Source organism: Camelina sativa, chromosome 9, assembly GCF_000633955.1.
Source record: "Camelina sativa cultivar DH55 chromosome 9, Cs, whole genome shotgun sequence".
NCBI lineage: Eukaryota > Viridiplantae > Streptophyta > Magnoliopsida > Brassicales > Brassicaceae > Camelina > Camelina sativa.
This window is the reverse complement of record NC_025693.1, coordinates 906,694-923,393: the sequence shown is the minus strand read 5'-3', so window position 1 is coordinate 923,393 and position 16,700 is coordinate 906,694. Positions and strand designations below refer to the sequence as shown.

Sequence of the window (16,700 nt, the reverse complement as noted above, 5' to 3'; positions counted from 1 at the left end):
GCGCGGTATCTTCGAGAGGTTGACAGTCGGCCTCAAAAAGGACAGGCACCTCCATACTCGCCACCAGCTCTTGGCATGCCGCATGCGCGGCGAGCAGCCCGGTCATACGCCACTTCTCTAAGAAGAAACCTTTGGCGATTATTTCGTTCAGGACCCGAATAGTCCCGTCCAAACGATAAAGCCGACAAACTTCGACCAATCTACGGCGTCTCGCCATAAGGTGAGCCCCCACCCTATAGCGGCGAGCTCGATACCTTCGGAGTTCCTGACATACGAGGCTCCCTTCTGCACCCGTCATATCGACATGCGGAACAGGTGTGCGAACGCGGAACGTTTCCACGCCCTCTTGGGCGGAGGGATTATTCGACATTTCATTTCGGCTGGAACCGCTCGCCGAAGCGGCTATCCTTTCTCGAGCCCGTCTCAGCCACGCAGATCGGGTAGTCACCATCTCTTTCTCTCTATATCTTGGAAAGTAGTGGAGGTTGGAATATTTCAATCTCTCAGGCTCTCAAACCTATTTATACGGGATCATGGGAAGTAACCGCCGCTGAATCCACCAATCAGAGTGCAGCGAGATTTTCGCTGCGTCCCGAGAATCTCGCTTATTAATTATAACTCAGCCGTCAATAGACGATATCTCAGCCAACCCTCAAATTAGAATGACTAAATAACCGACTAAACCGAACCGACCGATAAAATAAATTTTCCAATTTGATATTTTTAAATTGGTATGTTTGGTTTATTTCGGATATATTCGGCTTAATTTCGGTTATATTAGGCTAATCTACTTTATTACAATATATTTTGGGTTATTTATTAGAATGACTAAATAACCGACTAAACCGAACCGACCGATAAAATAAATTTTCCAATTTGATATTTTTGAATTGGTATGTTTAATTAATTTCGGATATATTCGGCTTAATTTCTGTTATATTAGGCTAATCTACTTAATTACAATATATTTTGGGTTATTTATTGTTAGATATTAATATAACCGACCCATAACCGGAAATAACCAATTTTTTTTTGATTTTTTGATTTTTTAAAAAAATATTCAAATGGTAATAATATTATTATATCCATATTACCACCTTAAACCATACACATTAAAACACATTAGAACCAAATCCAAAAATCAAATAATCTGAACCCTACATCTCAAACCCTAAACCCCAACCCTAACCCTAACCCTAACCCCTAAACGTCATGTGTTGTATGTTTTACACATCCTTGGTGAGAATGTGTAAAAATCAATCTTTCTCTATAATTATTACTTTTTATTGGTTATAATAATTGTAATATTCATAATTCAATTTTACATTTAAATGTTGAGTTATAATAATGTAAATTTACAAATATTTTATAAGTCAGCCGTGTAAGTCAATAACTCAGCCATCACTTAGTCACTTTGTCGGAATTTTAAGATTTTTTATTCGAATTTTGAGTTCAATTTTTTAATTATTTTGTATAATATATTGTGAAAAAACTAACTTTATAAATTGATTACGCGTGTGGATCTGAGCAGGCACAGAATTATTGTTTGGGCTTCCCCAACAACACTTTTAGTAATATCGAGGCACGGCACGAAAGACTAAACGAAGCCGTACCAAGTTCATAACTCAGCCATAACTCACTCATCCGTACGAAGTAGATAACTCAGCCGTTCGAAATATATAACTCAGCCATAACATATATGTTTATTCAATATTTAATTATAACTCAGCCGTGTGAAGTACATAACTCAGCCGTAACATTGAAAAGATACTAAACAAAGAACTTTCTTATCCAAGTACAATTCCTACCAAAAGAAATCCAGATGTTTTTTTACATATCCAAGTACAATTCCTACCAAAAGAAATCCAAAGGTTTTTTTACATATCCAAAGTGCAAGTCCTACCTACCAAAAGAAATACAAATGTTTTTTACGTGAACTGATTCATAAAATCAGGTGACTCATCGAAGATTTCTGCTGCCATTTTAACACGTATACCCTGGATGTTTTGATCACAGATTCCATCGAAAGACACACCAAGCGCTAGACATTCTATAAACTTTAAAGCGTACACGCCACAGTCACCAACCTGTACGTTTTGAGGGACCTTGGAGACTGTCCTCCTCCTGAAGGTAAACTGTTTGTAAGTAGGTGTACGAATTTCGTGAGGAACGTTCGCGTTCATCATTGCTGGAATCATCCGCGTAAACGCCCTACAAGCATTCAGCATTCTAAGCTCACTCTCTCCGGTTACTTGTCCCACGATGCTATCATAGCAATCAATATGCCTTCTGTTGAGATCCACGTGCAGCGCCACCCAGTGATCGCCTCCAATTTGTGGAGCAATATACAGGTGATCCACATCTTCTATCCACTTCAAATTAGTTTGTTCATCTGATGGAATCAAACCTTTAACTAATTCTTCATAACCATTGCCAGTCATTGTAAAAAACTTGGGACTCATCAAGAACATCGGATAATGACGCTGAACCATTTCATTGGTGAACCACGGGCCTACAAACGCAATGTGTTTGTTGTGGAATGGAAAGGGATCTCGTTTGTACCTACACCTAAGGACTCTCATAAACGCGCCCATGTGCTGTACAATAGAAAACTGAGTAGTAAACAACAACGCAGCCATAATGTAATATAATTCAGACAACAACAACAATAACTAAGACATTAAGATAAACTTACTTCATCAGTAAGCCACCCATATTTACCATATTCTTCTGGCCTCACTGGCCAGTCCTTTCGTTTGGTGATTAGCTCCTTATAGAATTCAATTTTGATTCCGCCTTCGCCTAACGGAATATTCCTAACAAACAAATAAACACAAGTTAATATAATGTTAACAAGCTGTTATTAACTTGTTAAGCAAAAGGGTCTAAAGGGTCATACTCGGCTTTCTTTAGGTACTCCAAAAGTTTCTGCAACTTGACCGGATCAACAGGTGCCAGAGGATCATATATTCCAGGTCCAGGTGAACAGTTCTTCCTCATGCACGTCAGTCCGTTGTCTCCAATATTAGGGAAAATCCAGCTTGGATGATCTTGTTGTGTATTCAATGCACTCCCATCCGCTGACAGCTTAACACTCTCCAGCCTTAAAGCTTTAATTCTATCAAGCCTAATCTTTTCCTCCTCATCATCCTCAGATTCAGGTTCAAGTGAGTCGGCTTCAGCAAAATACTCGTCTGTAATATCTTCTGCACCAGCTTCTGCACCAGCTTCTGAACCTCCAGGTAGTACAAATTTCAACGGCTTAACACCAGCAGCCACAACAGCAGCAGTAGGATTTGTAGGCGCCCTACCTCTACCTCTACCTCTACCTGTACCTCTACCTGTACCTCTACCTCTACCTCTACCTCTACCTCCACCTCTACCTCCAGCCGCAGCTACTTCTTTAGCCTGCTTTGCCGCAGCTACTTCTTTGGGCTTCTTTAACGCAGCTACTTCTTTGGCCTTCTCTGCCGCCTCTAACTCTTTGGCCTCCTCTGCCGCCTCTAACTCTTTAACATTTCTCCTCGTGGAAGGCCGTCTTTTCGTATCAGCTGGTCTCTTAGTAGCTGGAGACTTCTTAGCATCTGGAGAAGTCAAATAGTTCTTTTCCTGTATATTAAAATTATAATAACTCAGCCTAAACATTCTGAAAAATCAGCCATAAAACAAAGATAAATCAGACATTATAATAACTCAGCCTAAACATTCTGAAAAATCAGCCATAAAACAAAGATAAACCAGACATTACCTTCTCTCCCGCCTCTAACTCTTTGGCCTTCTCTGACGCCTCTAACTCTTTGGCATTTCTCCTCGTGGAAGGCCCTGTTTTCGTATCAGCTGGTTTCTTAGCAGCTGGAGACTTCTTAGGAGAAGTCAAAGAGTTCTTTTCCTGTATATCATAGCGAAGACAATTAAAATTATAATAACTCAGCCTAAACATTCTGAAACATCAGCCATAAAACAAAGATAAACCAGACATTACCGGCTCTCCCGCCTCTAACTCTTTGGCCTTCTCTGACGCCTCTAACTCTTTGGCATTTCTCCTCGTGGAAGGCCCTGTTTTCGTATCAGCTGGTTTCTTAGCATCTGGAGACTTCTTAGGAGAAGTCAAAGAGTTCTTTTCCTGTATATCATAGCGAAGACAATTGAAATTATAATAACTCAGCCTAAACATTCTGAAAAATCAGCCATAAAACAAAGATAAACCAGACATTACCGGAACTTTTGGTGGACCTTTTGATGTCTGAAGTTCCTGTCCATGTCCCAGGTTATTTAGTTCCTGTCCCATTTTTAAAGTCTGGTCAGTCGTGCTCTTTGAAAGCACGAGCTCTTTCATCTGTTTGAGGTCCGTCTCAAAAGATCCAAGCCTGGTTTCAATCCTTTCATCCATCTTCTTCTCCAGATTCGCCGATACATTTTCAATGTTCCTATCAACGGTGTCAAACCTTGTGTATAACTTAGAGATCAATTCGTAGAGATCATCTTCCCCAGCATCTTCCTCCTCACTTACCTTTTTTCCTTTCTTCTTCCTCCCCTGTGCAACTCCTTCACTAGTTTCCTGACTGTTGGAAACTTTCATCTTCTGGACTTTCCGCTTCTTTGCGGGAGGAGATTTAGACTCAACAACTGCTTCAGCTTTCTTTTCTTTTTCTTCTTATCACTCCCCTTAACATCCCAAAAACCTTTAACAAACGTATTCATATGTATGTCTTCGATCAGGCGACCGATTGCTGGGTCGTCTTCTTGTTCTGGCCACGAATGAAACAGCTCGCAGCCATTTTCCTTCATAACCATATTAATCACACGCAGCTGTAACATAAGAGATTATGAAACCCATCAGTAAGTTTTAACTCAGTCATTACTAATGAAAGCATAAATCAGTCATTACTAAAACATAACTCAGCCAACACTAAAGCATAAATCAGCCATTACTAAAACATAACTGAGCCGTTACTAAACAATAACTCAGCCATAACTAAATCATAACTCACCCATTACTAAACAATCACTCAACCAGATATAAACCTTACCTCACCAAGCGCTTTGATCTCTTCAGCAATTGCGGTTTCCAGCGATGAACATGTACGGTTTCCACCCCATTGAAGCATCGGTATGCCACCATCTTCAGCTGATGCATTCCTAAACCGTTCTCCCAAGCATTTGATGGACTCATACGCCCAAACCTGTAACACGGGTGTAAACCCACTGAGGGTGTACGACTTTCCCATAGGGTTCAACATCTTTATGGAATCAACAAGAGCTTCAAATGCTGACCGACCCCACGGATACGTCTTCATTGCTTCATCATCAAAAACTCTTTTGGCACTTTCATATGGAATTCTAGAGTTATGATGCAAACCATAAAGTCCAATGTGTTGAAGAAGCAACAGCCCCAACCATTTACGATGATCAAGGTTAACCCATCCCCGGCACACTTTTAATGCTTCCCTGAGTTCAAGTAGCGTTGGACCTGCCCCACCAGGCACTTTCAAAAGTCTGAAGAAATCTTTGTGTTCCTCTTCAAGTTCAAACCGTTCAGTAGGCATTGGGTCTATGTTTAACCCCGTCAGATAATGAAACTCATTCAACCCAAACCTGATAGGTTGACCGCCGACCACAAACCAAAGCTCCTTCTTATGTACCCTTAACTGGTTACATAGTAGGAAATGAACAACCTTACCAGACCAGACGAATTGGCTATCAACTAGCTTAGAGATTATTCCAATAGGTACTTTCTTCGTTTCTTCCCACGCATCCAGTCCTATTGATTCCCTAATCTGAGGGAATTCTTTCATCCTGAAATTTGTGTTTATATCTCTAGACTCTATTTTAGCGTATAGTCTTGGGGGGTAATCCCTTGCTTGTTCTTCAGAAGAAATAATCACCATCGACATCTGTTATAGTTCATAAGTAAATCATAAAATGAATCAGCCATAACATAAAACAAACTCATACACAAAGCATAACATAACTCAGCCACAAACACATAACTCAGATCTAAAGCACAAAATATCTCAGTCACAACTCATCCGTCCGCAAAATAAAACAAACAGTAAATCAGCCATCGAATCGAATAAATCTAACAAATCAGCCATAAACCCTAAAATAACTGAGCCGCAACATAAAACAAAAAGTAAATCAGCCATCGAATCGAATAGATCTAACAAATCAGCCGTCATTAACAACGGCGACAATCAGCGGTAAATCATCGAAAAACCCCACATTCAGCCGGAAAACTCGAAACTAAACAGTCGACACATACCGGATAGACGAAGACGAAGAAGACGAAGAGAAAGAGAGAGCGATGACGAAGAAAGAGAGTGCGACGACAAAGATAGAGAGAACGAGTAAAGACGGTGAGAGATGACGGCGAGAGATGACGGCGGGAGATTGACAGCAAGAGAGTAGACAACAACAGAGTATCGCCGGCGACAAGAGACGACGAGAGTTTCGATATTTTTTTTTTTCGCGGTTTGTGAACAGTTAAAACCTATTCACTTTCCCTCTCTTTGATATAAACAAGAAAACAAAACTGTGGATCTAAAAAAAAACTGCGATCTAAAAAAAATTGCTTAATGACTGTGTTAAATCATATCTGATGTGTATTTTAATTTGCTGATGTGTATTTTTTTTTAATTTTTTACTCAAATTCGAGAAATAAAATCCAAGGGGTAAATTGTAATTACACCCAGGGCACTAAACATTCTAGTAATTTTCAAAAGATTTATAGATATGAGTAATAAACCAACTTTTGGATAACATTTGAGTAATTCTTTCATATCTTTATCTATTTGATGTGATTGAAGTATGTTACTATATCTAAAAAACATAGTATTTTTAAAGCAAATTATCTTAAACTAAAAATAGCTGTAAGAGAGAAAGCATTCCAATATTTATTTTGTCTTTTTATCACATATGCCATATATTCCTAAAATGTATTTCTGTATTTTAATAAACATAATTCAAATGAAATTATTATTAGATATTATCTTATGATATCATTTTAATCAAAGCAGATTCTTCTATTACCTTGTTTTTTGACATAGTTTTTACCTTTACATATTTATTTAACCTGATTTATTTCTCTTTTTTTTATCTTTTCATTTATACAAAATCAACATCAAATATGATGTACACATAAACGTTTAGATTAGAAATTTTGAGCTAGGGATTGCTTGTAGCCCATCATTGGAGGCCATGTGTAACATCCTGACCGTCACCTTGTTTAGTGGGCCCCATGTCCATTGCCGGTCCATGGGCCACCTCGCTTAAATGGACTCCATGTCTTCTCACTAGGCCCGTTAGCCGACTCATATCTTACGGTCGGTTTGCTACGTTTAGGAGATTTTAAATACTTGTTTACCGTCCCTACAAATCACCACATGATATTTCCCTGTGTTTTGCCCACTCGCACAGTTCCGACAATCACTTCCCGGAAGGTCATCCATTCTGAAACTACTCTATTTCAAGCACACTTAACTCTGGAGTTCTCTCAGGACTATTGACCGATTTAGTGATATAGGAGGTCAAATCATTATTTTAAACCTCTCTGCATGTCCCTCAACCCTGGGTGTCACAATAAACCTCCACTAACAGATCGCAACGCCCTTGCTTGATTTCTTGGGTTGGAATCTCTTTTGAGGCACAAATTTACGTGAGGTTGGTGAACTCTGAGCCAGTTCACTTGACACGAAAGTGGTTAGCCTAATTATGTTCCTAATTTTGATTAATGCAGATGCGTTACACTTATATATGTTTTTGGCTATGTAATATGTTTATAACCAAAAAATGAAATATATATTATGCGGAATCAGTATATGATTATTAGAATATGATGTGTCATTGAATTAGATTTTAACGAATTGCAAAAGATGTTGTAAAATGTGGTATCATAAAATTTTCTATAAGTTTATCGTGGAAGGTAGATCGATCCTCAGTCTTTACTTTGTAATAATTTAAACACAACGAGTTAGTCTAAGAAAGCATCTATATAAGTTTTTGTTTTGAATATAACATTGATTAAAATTAAAAGAAAAGTTTATTTCAAAGTTTAAATGACTATATTATTTAATTTATAATAAATTAATATTCTATTGAGTTATTTTTAAGAACAAAGAAATCCAAAAATAGAAGATAAAAACATAAATGTCTATAATTAAATATATATATAGATATATTCTACAACAGCCGCATAGAAAACATTAAAAATACAACTTGTTCTTGATAATATTATGATAGTCTTTAACATGCTTTGGTGCATAAACAACGAAGGAAGGCTCCGCCGCAGTGACCGCTTTCAAATTTCTCGAATTGTCTACAGATGATGGCACAACTGTTATCGCTCAAACACAAACCTGTGAAACGGTCGCTCCGTGTCTTGCATATTTTATCGGCCAAACCCATCTCTATATATATAAAAACACATTTGAGCATATTCGTGTTACTTAGAAATTAATGTCTATAACAAAAAAGTATACTAATTGTGATATAAAAACTTAATTCACATATTGGAATGTATGATAATTTAGATACTATATAATGACATGAGTATTGAACCTGTAGTGGCAGCAAGAAAGATAAAAGAGATCACAAGAAGAGATGAAAGAACACGGTTTGAGAGTTTCATTTTTTTTTTTTGAGAGAGAGAGGGAATGAATATTCACGAGAGATAGTTGGAATTAATTAATTGTTGTGTAGGAACAAGAACTGTTGTTGGTGGCACTATATATATAGGCAACAATGACTTAATATCTTGCATTATATTTTAATTTTTTTGATAACCAACTCATAAAAATGAACCTAAAATATATATATATATATATATATATATATATATATATACCTCTTTTTGACATGTCTTTTCTAAAAATAACTTTTACTATATCTTTATCTATTTGATTTGATTGAAGTATATTACTATATTTAAGAAACATATTATTCTAAAAACAAATTATCTTAAACTAAAAATAGCTGTAAGATAGAAAGCATTCCAATATTTATTTTGTATTTTTATCACATATGCCATATATTCCTAAAATATATATCTGTATTTTAATAAACATAATTCATATAAAATTATTATTTGATATTATCTTATGATATTATTTTAATCAAAGCAGATTCTTTTATTACCTTGTACTTTGAAATAGTTTTTACCTTTACATATTTATTTAACCTGATATATTTCTCTTTTTTTTTTTTTGGTTCTTTTCATTTAAATACAAAATCAATGAACACATAAAAGTTTAGATTAGAAATTTTGAGCTAGGGATTGCTTTCAGCCCATCATTGGAGGCCATATGTAACATTCCGATTGTCACCTTGCTTAGTGGGCCCCACGTCCACTGCCGGTCCATGGGCCACCTCGCTTAAATGGACTCCATGTCTTTTCACTAGGCCCGCTAGCCGATCCATATCTACGGTCAGTTTGCTACGTTTATGAGATTTTAAATACTTGTTTACCGTCCCTACAAATCAGCACATGATCTTTCCATCTGTTTTGCCCTCACTCGCACAGTACCGACAATCACTTCCCGAAAGGTCATCTATTCTAAAACTACTCTATTTCAAGCATGCTTAACTCTGGTTCTCTCAGGACTCTTGACCGATTTGGTGATATAGGTGGTCAAATCATTATTTTAAACCTCTTTGCATGTCCCTCAACCATGGTTGTCACAATTCACCCCCACTAACAGATCGCAACGTCCTTGCTTGATTTCTTGGGTTGGAATCTCTTTTGAGGCACAAATTTAGGCGAGGTTGGTGAAGTCTGAGCCAGTTCACTTGACACGAAAGTGGTTAGCCTAATTATGTTCCTAATTTTGATTAATGCAGATGCGTTACACTTATATATGTTTTTGGCTATGTAATATGTTTATAACCAAAAAATGAAATATATATTATGCGGAATCAGTATATGATTATTAGAATATGATGTGTCATTGAATTAGATTTTAACGAATTGCAAAAGATGTTGTAAAATGTGGTATCATAAAATTTTCTATAAGTTTATCGTGGAAGGTAGATCGATCCTCAGTCTTTACTTTGTAATAATTTAAACACAACGAGTTAGTCTAAGAAAGCATCTATATAAGCTTTTTTGAATATAACATTGATTAAAATTAAAAGAAATGTTTATTTCAAAGTTTAAATGACTATATTATTTAATTTATAGTAAATTAATATTATTTTAAGTTATTTTTAAGAACAAAGAAATCCAAAAATAGAAGATAAAAACATAAATGTCTATAATTAAATATATATATATATATATATATAGATATATTCTAAAACAGCCACATAGAAAACATTAAAAATACAACTGGTTCTTGATAATATTATGATAGTCTTTAACATGCTTTGGTGCATAAACAACGAAGGAAGGCTCCGCCGCAGTGACCGCTTTCAAATTTCTCGAATTGTCTACAAATGATGGCACAACTGTTATCGCTCAAACACAAACCTGTGAAACGGTCGCTCCGTGTCTTGCATATTTTATCCGCCAAACCCATCTCTATATATATAAAAACACATTTGAGCATATTCGTGTTACTTAGAAATTAATGTCTATAACAAAAAAGTATACTAATTGTGATATAAAAACTAAATTCACATATTGGAATGTATGATAATTTAGATACTATATAATGACATGAGTATTGAACCTGTAGTGGCAGCAAGAAAGATAAAAGAGATCACGAGAAGAGATGAAAGAACACGGTTTGAGAATTTCATTTTTTTTTTTGAGAGAGAGAGAGGGAATGAATATTCTCGAGAGATAGTTGGAATTAATTAATTGTTGTGTAGGAACAAAAACTGTTGTTGGTGGCACTATATATATAGGCAACAATGACTTAATATCTTGCATAATATTTTAAATTTGTTGATAACCAACTCATAAAAATTAACCTATAATATATATCTATATACCTCTTTTTGACATGTCTTTTCTAAAAATAACTTTTAATATATCTTTATCTATTTGATTTGATTGAAGTATATTACTATATTTAAGAAACATATTATTCTAAAAACAAATTATCTTAAACTAAAAATAGCTGTAAGATAGAAAGCATTCCAATATTTATTTTGTATTTTTATCACATATGCCATATATTCCTAAAATATATTTCTGTATTTTAATAAACATAATTCATATAAAATTATTATTTGATATTATCTTATGATATTATTTTAATCAAAGGAGATTCTTTTATTACCTTGTACTTTTAAATAGTTTTTAGCTTTATTCATTTAACCTGATTTATTTCTCTTCTTTTTTTTTGGTTCTTTTCATTTAAATACTAAATCAATGTATACATAAAAGTTTAGATTAGAAATTTTGAGCTAGGGATTGCTTTCAGCCAATCATTGGAGTCCATGTGTAACATTCCGACTGTCACCTTGCTTAGTGGACCCCATGTCCACTGCCGGTCCATGGGCCACCTCGCTTAAATGGACTCTATGTCTTTTCACTAGGCCCGTTAGCCGATCCATATCTAACGGTCGGTTTGCTACGTTTATGAGATTTTAAAGACTTGTTTACCGTCCCTACAAATCAGCACATGATCTTTCCATCTGTTTTGCCCTCACTCGCACAATACCGACAATCACTTCCCGAAAGGTCATCCATTCTAAAACTACTCTATTTCAAGCACGCTTAACTCTGGTTCTCTCAGGACTCTTGACCGATTTGGTGATATAGGTGGTCAAATTATTATTTTAAACCTCTCTGCATGTCCCTCAACCATGGATGTCACAATTCACCCCCACTAACAGATCGCAACGTCCTTGCTTGATTTCTTGGGTTGGAATCTCTTTTGAGGCACAAATTTAGGCGAGGTTGGTGAAGTCTGAGCTAGTTCACTTGACACAAAAGTGGTTAGCCTAATTATGTTCCTAATTTTGATTAATGCAGATGCGTTACACTTATATGCTCTTGGCTATGTAATATGTTTATAACCAAAAAATGAAATATATATTATGCCGAATCAATATATGATTATTAGAATATGATGTGTCATTGAATTAGATTTTTACGAATTGCAAAAGATGTTGTAAAATGTGGTATTATCAACTTTTCTATATCTTTATCATGGAAAGTAGATCGATCCTCAGTTTTTACTTTGTAATAAATTAACCACAACGAGTTAGTCTAAGAAAGCATTTATATAAGCTTTTGTTTTGAATATAACATTGATTAAAATTAAAGGAAAAGTTTTTTTATTGTTTAAATAACTGTTTAAATTATTTTATGTAATTTTATATTATTTTTAGTTATTTTCAAGAACAACGAAATATGTAAATAGAATATAAAGAACACAAATTTAACTAAGAGTGTTTGTAATCCAAGATATATATGTATATTCTTCAACAACCTCATAGCAATTATTAAAGAGAGAAGTCCAAAATACAACTGGTTTTTGATAATATTATAATGGTATTGAACAGGGTTTAGAGCATAAATTCCGTCGAATTTGCAGTGGCCATTTTCAAATTCCTCAAATAGTTGGCAGTTGATGGCACAATTGAAATTGCTCAAGCACACACCTGTAAAACGTTGGCTCTGTGTCTTGCATATTTTATCCGCAAAACCCATCTCTATATATATAAAAAAAAACACATTTGAGCATATGTGTGTTAGTAATTAGTAATTAATGTCTATAATAAAAATGTATAGTCATTATGATATAACAACTAAATTCACATATTTGTATTTATGATAATTTAGATACTATAACATGATATGAGTATTGAACCTGTAGTGGCAGCAAGTAGGATAGAAGAGATCAGGAGAAGGGATGAAAGAACACGGTTAGAGAGCTTCATTTTTTGGATAGAGAGAAAGAGAGAGTATGAATACAGAGATCGCTGGAAATAATTAAGTGTTGTGTAGGAAGAATAAGTGTTGTTGGTAGCTGTAACATCCGTGTTCCGGGAATAGAGTTTGGGTTATGTTGAGTAAACCAAAAGAGTGGATTTTAATTAATTTTGGTTTAATTAAATCCTAGTTTAATCTAATTAAACCAAAAAGCCCTAATCTCTTTCTCAACTCACGCATGCTCTCATGCTTTTGTGTTTTGGTCGACATTTTCATCTGAGAGAGGGAGAGAAAGACAGTTAAGTGTTGGTTATTTGGTGCAAAGGAGAAAGAGAAGGAGATCAAGCTTTTTCCTTAGTGTTAAGAGCGAAACAGAACTGTCAGGGTTTGGGAGAAGGAGGATTCGACTGGTCAAATCGTTTTGAAAGGTACTGATTTTTGGTAGGACTGTAGCTAAGAGATTTGCGTACACTCTCCTTTTTACAGAAGTGAATTTGAGTTAATATTCTAGGAGATATTGACAGTTTCGTGGGGGCATTTCTTCCAATTCGCGGATTGAAACCAGCGGGTGTTACGGGATCGATTGCGGTTTCATCTGTTATCTGATCGTGCTGAAATTTTTTGAAAATCGTCTGGACGTATTGACCTTGCTTTTAACCGGAGAGATTAGAAAGTTAACGGTTCTTTTTGATTTCGTGGTTTCACTTGTGAGGTTGTTCTTTTCTGATTTTTCTATCAGTTTGTTTTCAATATTTGTTTGTTGTTGTGATTGGTTGTAGGAGCGAGTTTGGTTGTTTTTGGATATTGGAGAGCCTCTCATTTGGTTGTAGTTATTTCATGAATAACTTGTTAAGTTGAGTGTGTGACCATGAGCTTATCTAAGCGATTGGGTTGTATGACTTGTTTTGTGTTATGATGTGTAGGTGTGGTGAAAGTGTTATTGGTTGTTCTGTTTAAATGGTTGGTTTGTTATATTTTATTTGTAGTTGTACTCTTTATTTGCTTGTGCGTATAGCTCGTAGATGGGAGGATCGCCTCACTGAGTATTTCTGGTAATACTCACACGTCTCATTGTGTTTGTGGTGCAGGTAGAGGCAAAGTATGACTGTGGGATCATGGCAATGAAAAGGAGGATGTTCTAGTGGCTCCTTTGGTTTTTTTAGGTTGGTAGAGTTGAGTCCTAGAATGTTGTTTAGGATTGTTGGTTCTATGGTTTATATTGATTGGGTCTCTAGCTTATGATTTTGGAATTATTACGGTTTAATTGATATTGGTTATTGGTTTATTGGTTTTATTATTTCCGCTGTTTGGTGTGATTGTGGTTAGGTGGCTAGTGGGTATGGGACCACTAGCTTAGTTGTTTATTATCATATTATATTAATATATTTATTATTTATTATTTTAGAAAAAAAAACGGGTCGAGTCGTTTCAGTTTGGTATCAGAGCCCTTACGGTTCTAGGTTTAGGTTCACTAGGCTTTGTGTTGTAGATTTTTGGGATTTGCATGTCTTGATTGATTATGTGAGTTAGTCAAATGTGTGTGTGCATGGAGTCCTAGAACATCCTCTTCGAGCCTTCAATGAGATTCCACGGTCTGTTATGTTTCTTTGTGTGGTTTTGATTTGTTTCTAAGCTTGTTAGCCTCTGTTCTTGGAAGAGCAGTTGTTAAAGGTAGTTGGTTGTTGGTCGTGGGCGGGGACGTGGTCGTAGTCATGCTCGGGCGGGTCCCGAGGCCAGAGTTCCACGAGGAGGTATGTCAGAGGGTCGCAAGCGTATCAGAACAAACCAGAGGGGGGTTAGCCGGTGAGCATGCCGGGGGTGCTGGGAACCCAGATGTGGGGTTGCAGCAGGTGTAGCCCAGGGTCGAGATGATCGCTTGGCGGATCTATTGGCGTGCTGTTGGAGCGTTACCGAGTGGGGTACCAGTGCAGGCTCTAGTTGTACCGCATGTGGCAGGGTGCAGCCGAGGGCTGCGGATGTTGAGGACTTTCCTTCTTATATTAGGAGGATGGAGCAGTTGTAGATGCTGGTGCGAGATTCTTCTCGAGAGGTATCGAGCCTTGAGAGGCGGATAGGTAGACATTTGTAGTTGGAGCAGATATTTTCTCTATTTGGTGGGTAATCCAGTTGGATATTAGTAGTTGAGTGGGCAGGTGTAACATTGCAATGTTATACTCGGACCACAAGAAGTACTTTTGGTCGAAAGATGTTTATATTCTTTAAGGATTGTTGCTCCTGAGAGGATTGTGGTTTCCTTGAGGGGATGAGTAGTTCTCCTGATACCGAGATCTTGAGGATTGTGGTCCATGAGTGAGATGGTATAACTCGAAGACGCTGGTCTGAGAGTGAGATCGGTATGGCCCGAAGGTTACGACCCAAGGGTGGAGGAGTTTAGAGAAGGCAATGCCTAGGACGCGAGTATAAATATGATGACGGAATGTGGACCTCGAGAGTTGATGGTTGTTTAATCTTGGATTTTAGTTGTGTGGACGATGTGCTTACTGGTGTTTCTAGAGGTCCAGCGGGTGTTGTGACTGTGGTGACATGTTTTGCTCAGACCGAGATGACCGTATTGCGGATTTACTGACAATGTTGTTGGAGAAGCTTTAATAAGATGATTAGTTCTTATGAAATCTTGATGTGGAATAGGTTAATGGATTATGTGATCTAAATATGGAAAGTGTTTAGGGAGTTAGAGTTTTGCAATTTAGGGGAAGTGTCGTTGCAAAGGAAGAATATAAAGTTCCAGAAAATGAAAGTTTCCATAAATAGAAAGTTCTATGAATAGTTAGGATTTGTCTATTTTTGGAAGGGGGATGTGAATTGCCGGAGAGGCGAAAAGTTTAATGGATGACCTGAAGAGTTGTCACAGATGAGATGATCAGTTCTCAAGGATCTTTGATTGGTGATTTTCATGTGGCGGCGAGTGATGTTGGCATATTTGATTATTAGTTTAGTAGAGCTGAGGAAGTAACCAGAGGATTTGTTGAGCATGGGATTCTTTCGTCCTATAACTTCACCGTGGGGTGCGTCGGTGTTGTAAGAGTAGAATAAGGACGAGGTATGGGTTTCATGAGTTCCTTGGTTTGGCAGGTTACTACAGGAGATTTGTGCAGGTAGAGCACGCCCGATAACTAAGTTGACAGGGAAAGATATTCCTTTTGTTTGGTCACAGGATTGTGAGGAGGGCTTTGCAAGCTTTAAGGAGATGTCGACTACTATGCCAGTGTTGGCTTTTGCCGGAGCAGGAAGAACCCTATGTGGTTTATACTGATGCATCTAGAGTTGGTTTGGGGGTGTGTGTTGATGCAGCATGGGAAGGTGATTGCCTACACTTCGCGGCAGTTACGGAAGCATGAGGGCAACTATCCAACTCATGATTTGGAGATGGCTGTTGTAGTTTTTGCCCTGAAGATTTGGAGATCTTATCTTTATGGTGCAAAGGTGCAGGTGTTTACAGATCATAAGAGTCTGAAGTATATAATCACTCAGCCCGAGCTGAACTTGAGGCAGAGGCGGTGGATGGAGCTGGTGGCAGACTATGATTTGGAGATAGCCTATCACCCTGGTAAGGCTAACATGGTTGCAGACGCTCTGAGTCGGAAGAGGGTAGCTTCGGCTCAGGAGCAGGAGATGGAGTCTCTGGTTGAAGAGATCAGTGCTTTGAGGTTGTGTGCTGTTTCACAGGAACTGTTGGGTTTGAAGGCGGTTGATAGAGCAGATCTTCTGAGTAGGGTGCGGTTGGATCAGGAGAAGGATTTGGAGCTGGTGAATGCCTCAAAGGAGGTTGATTCAGAGTATCATGTCTCAGATAATAGAACTATCTTGGTGCACGGTCGGGTTTGTGTGCCCAAGGATAAAGAGTTGAGGCAGGAGATCC

General features: G+C 37.1%; 1 protein-coding gene across 1 annotated transcript; it reads right to left on the bottom strand.

The window, feature by feature from the left end:
- On the bottom strand, positions 10,257–10,792 carry LOC109126600 (defensin-like protein 8). Its single transcript, XM_019230297.1, has 2 exons — positions 10,665–10,792; positions 10,257–10,513 (listed from the first exon to the last, which is right to left on the bottom strand). Exons 1-2 carry the CDS (start codon positions 10,732–10,734, stop codon positions 10,350–10,352), a joined length of 234 nt encoding a protein of 77 aa, XP_019085842.1. The 5' UTR covers positions 10,735–10,792; the 3' UTR covers positions 10,257–10,349.

Bases quoted from the DNA above. Each gene is read 5' to 3' on its own strand.
- LOC109126600 (XM_019230297.1), bottom strand. From the start codon at position 10,734: ATGAAATTCTCAAACCGTGTTCTTTCATCTCTTCTCGTGATCTCTTTT. The intron at 10,514-10,664 runs GTTCAATACTCA...TTATATATATAG, and splicing joins CTTTCTTGCTGCCACTACAG to AGATGGGTTTGGCGGATAAA.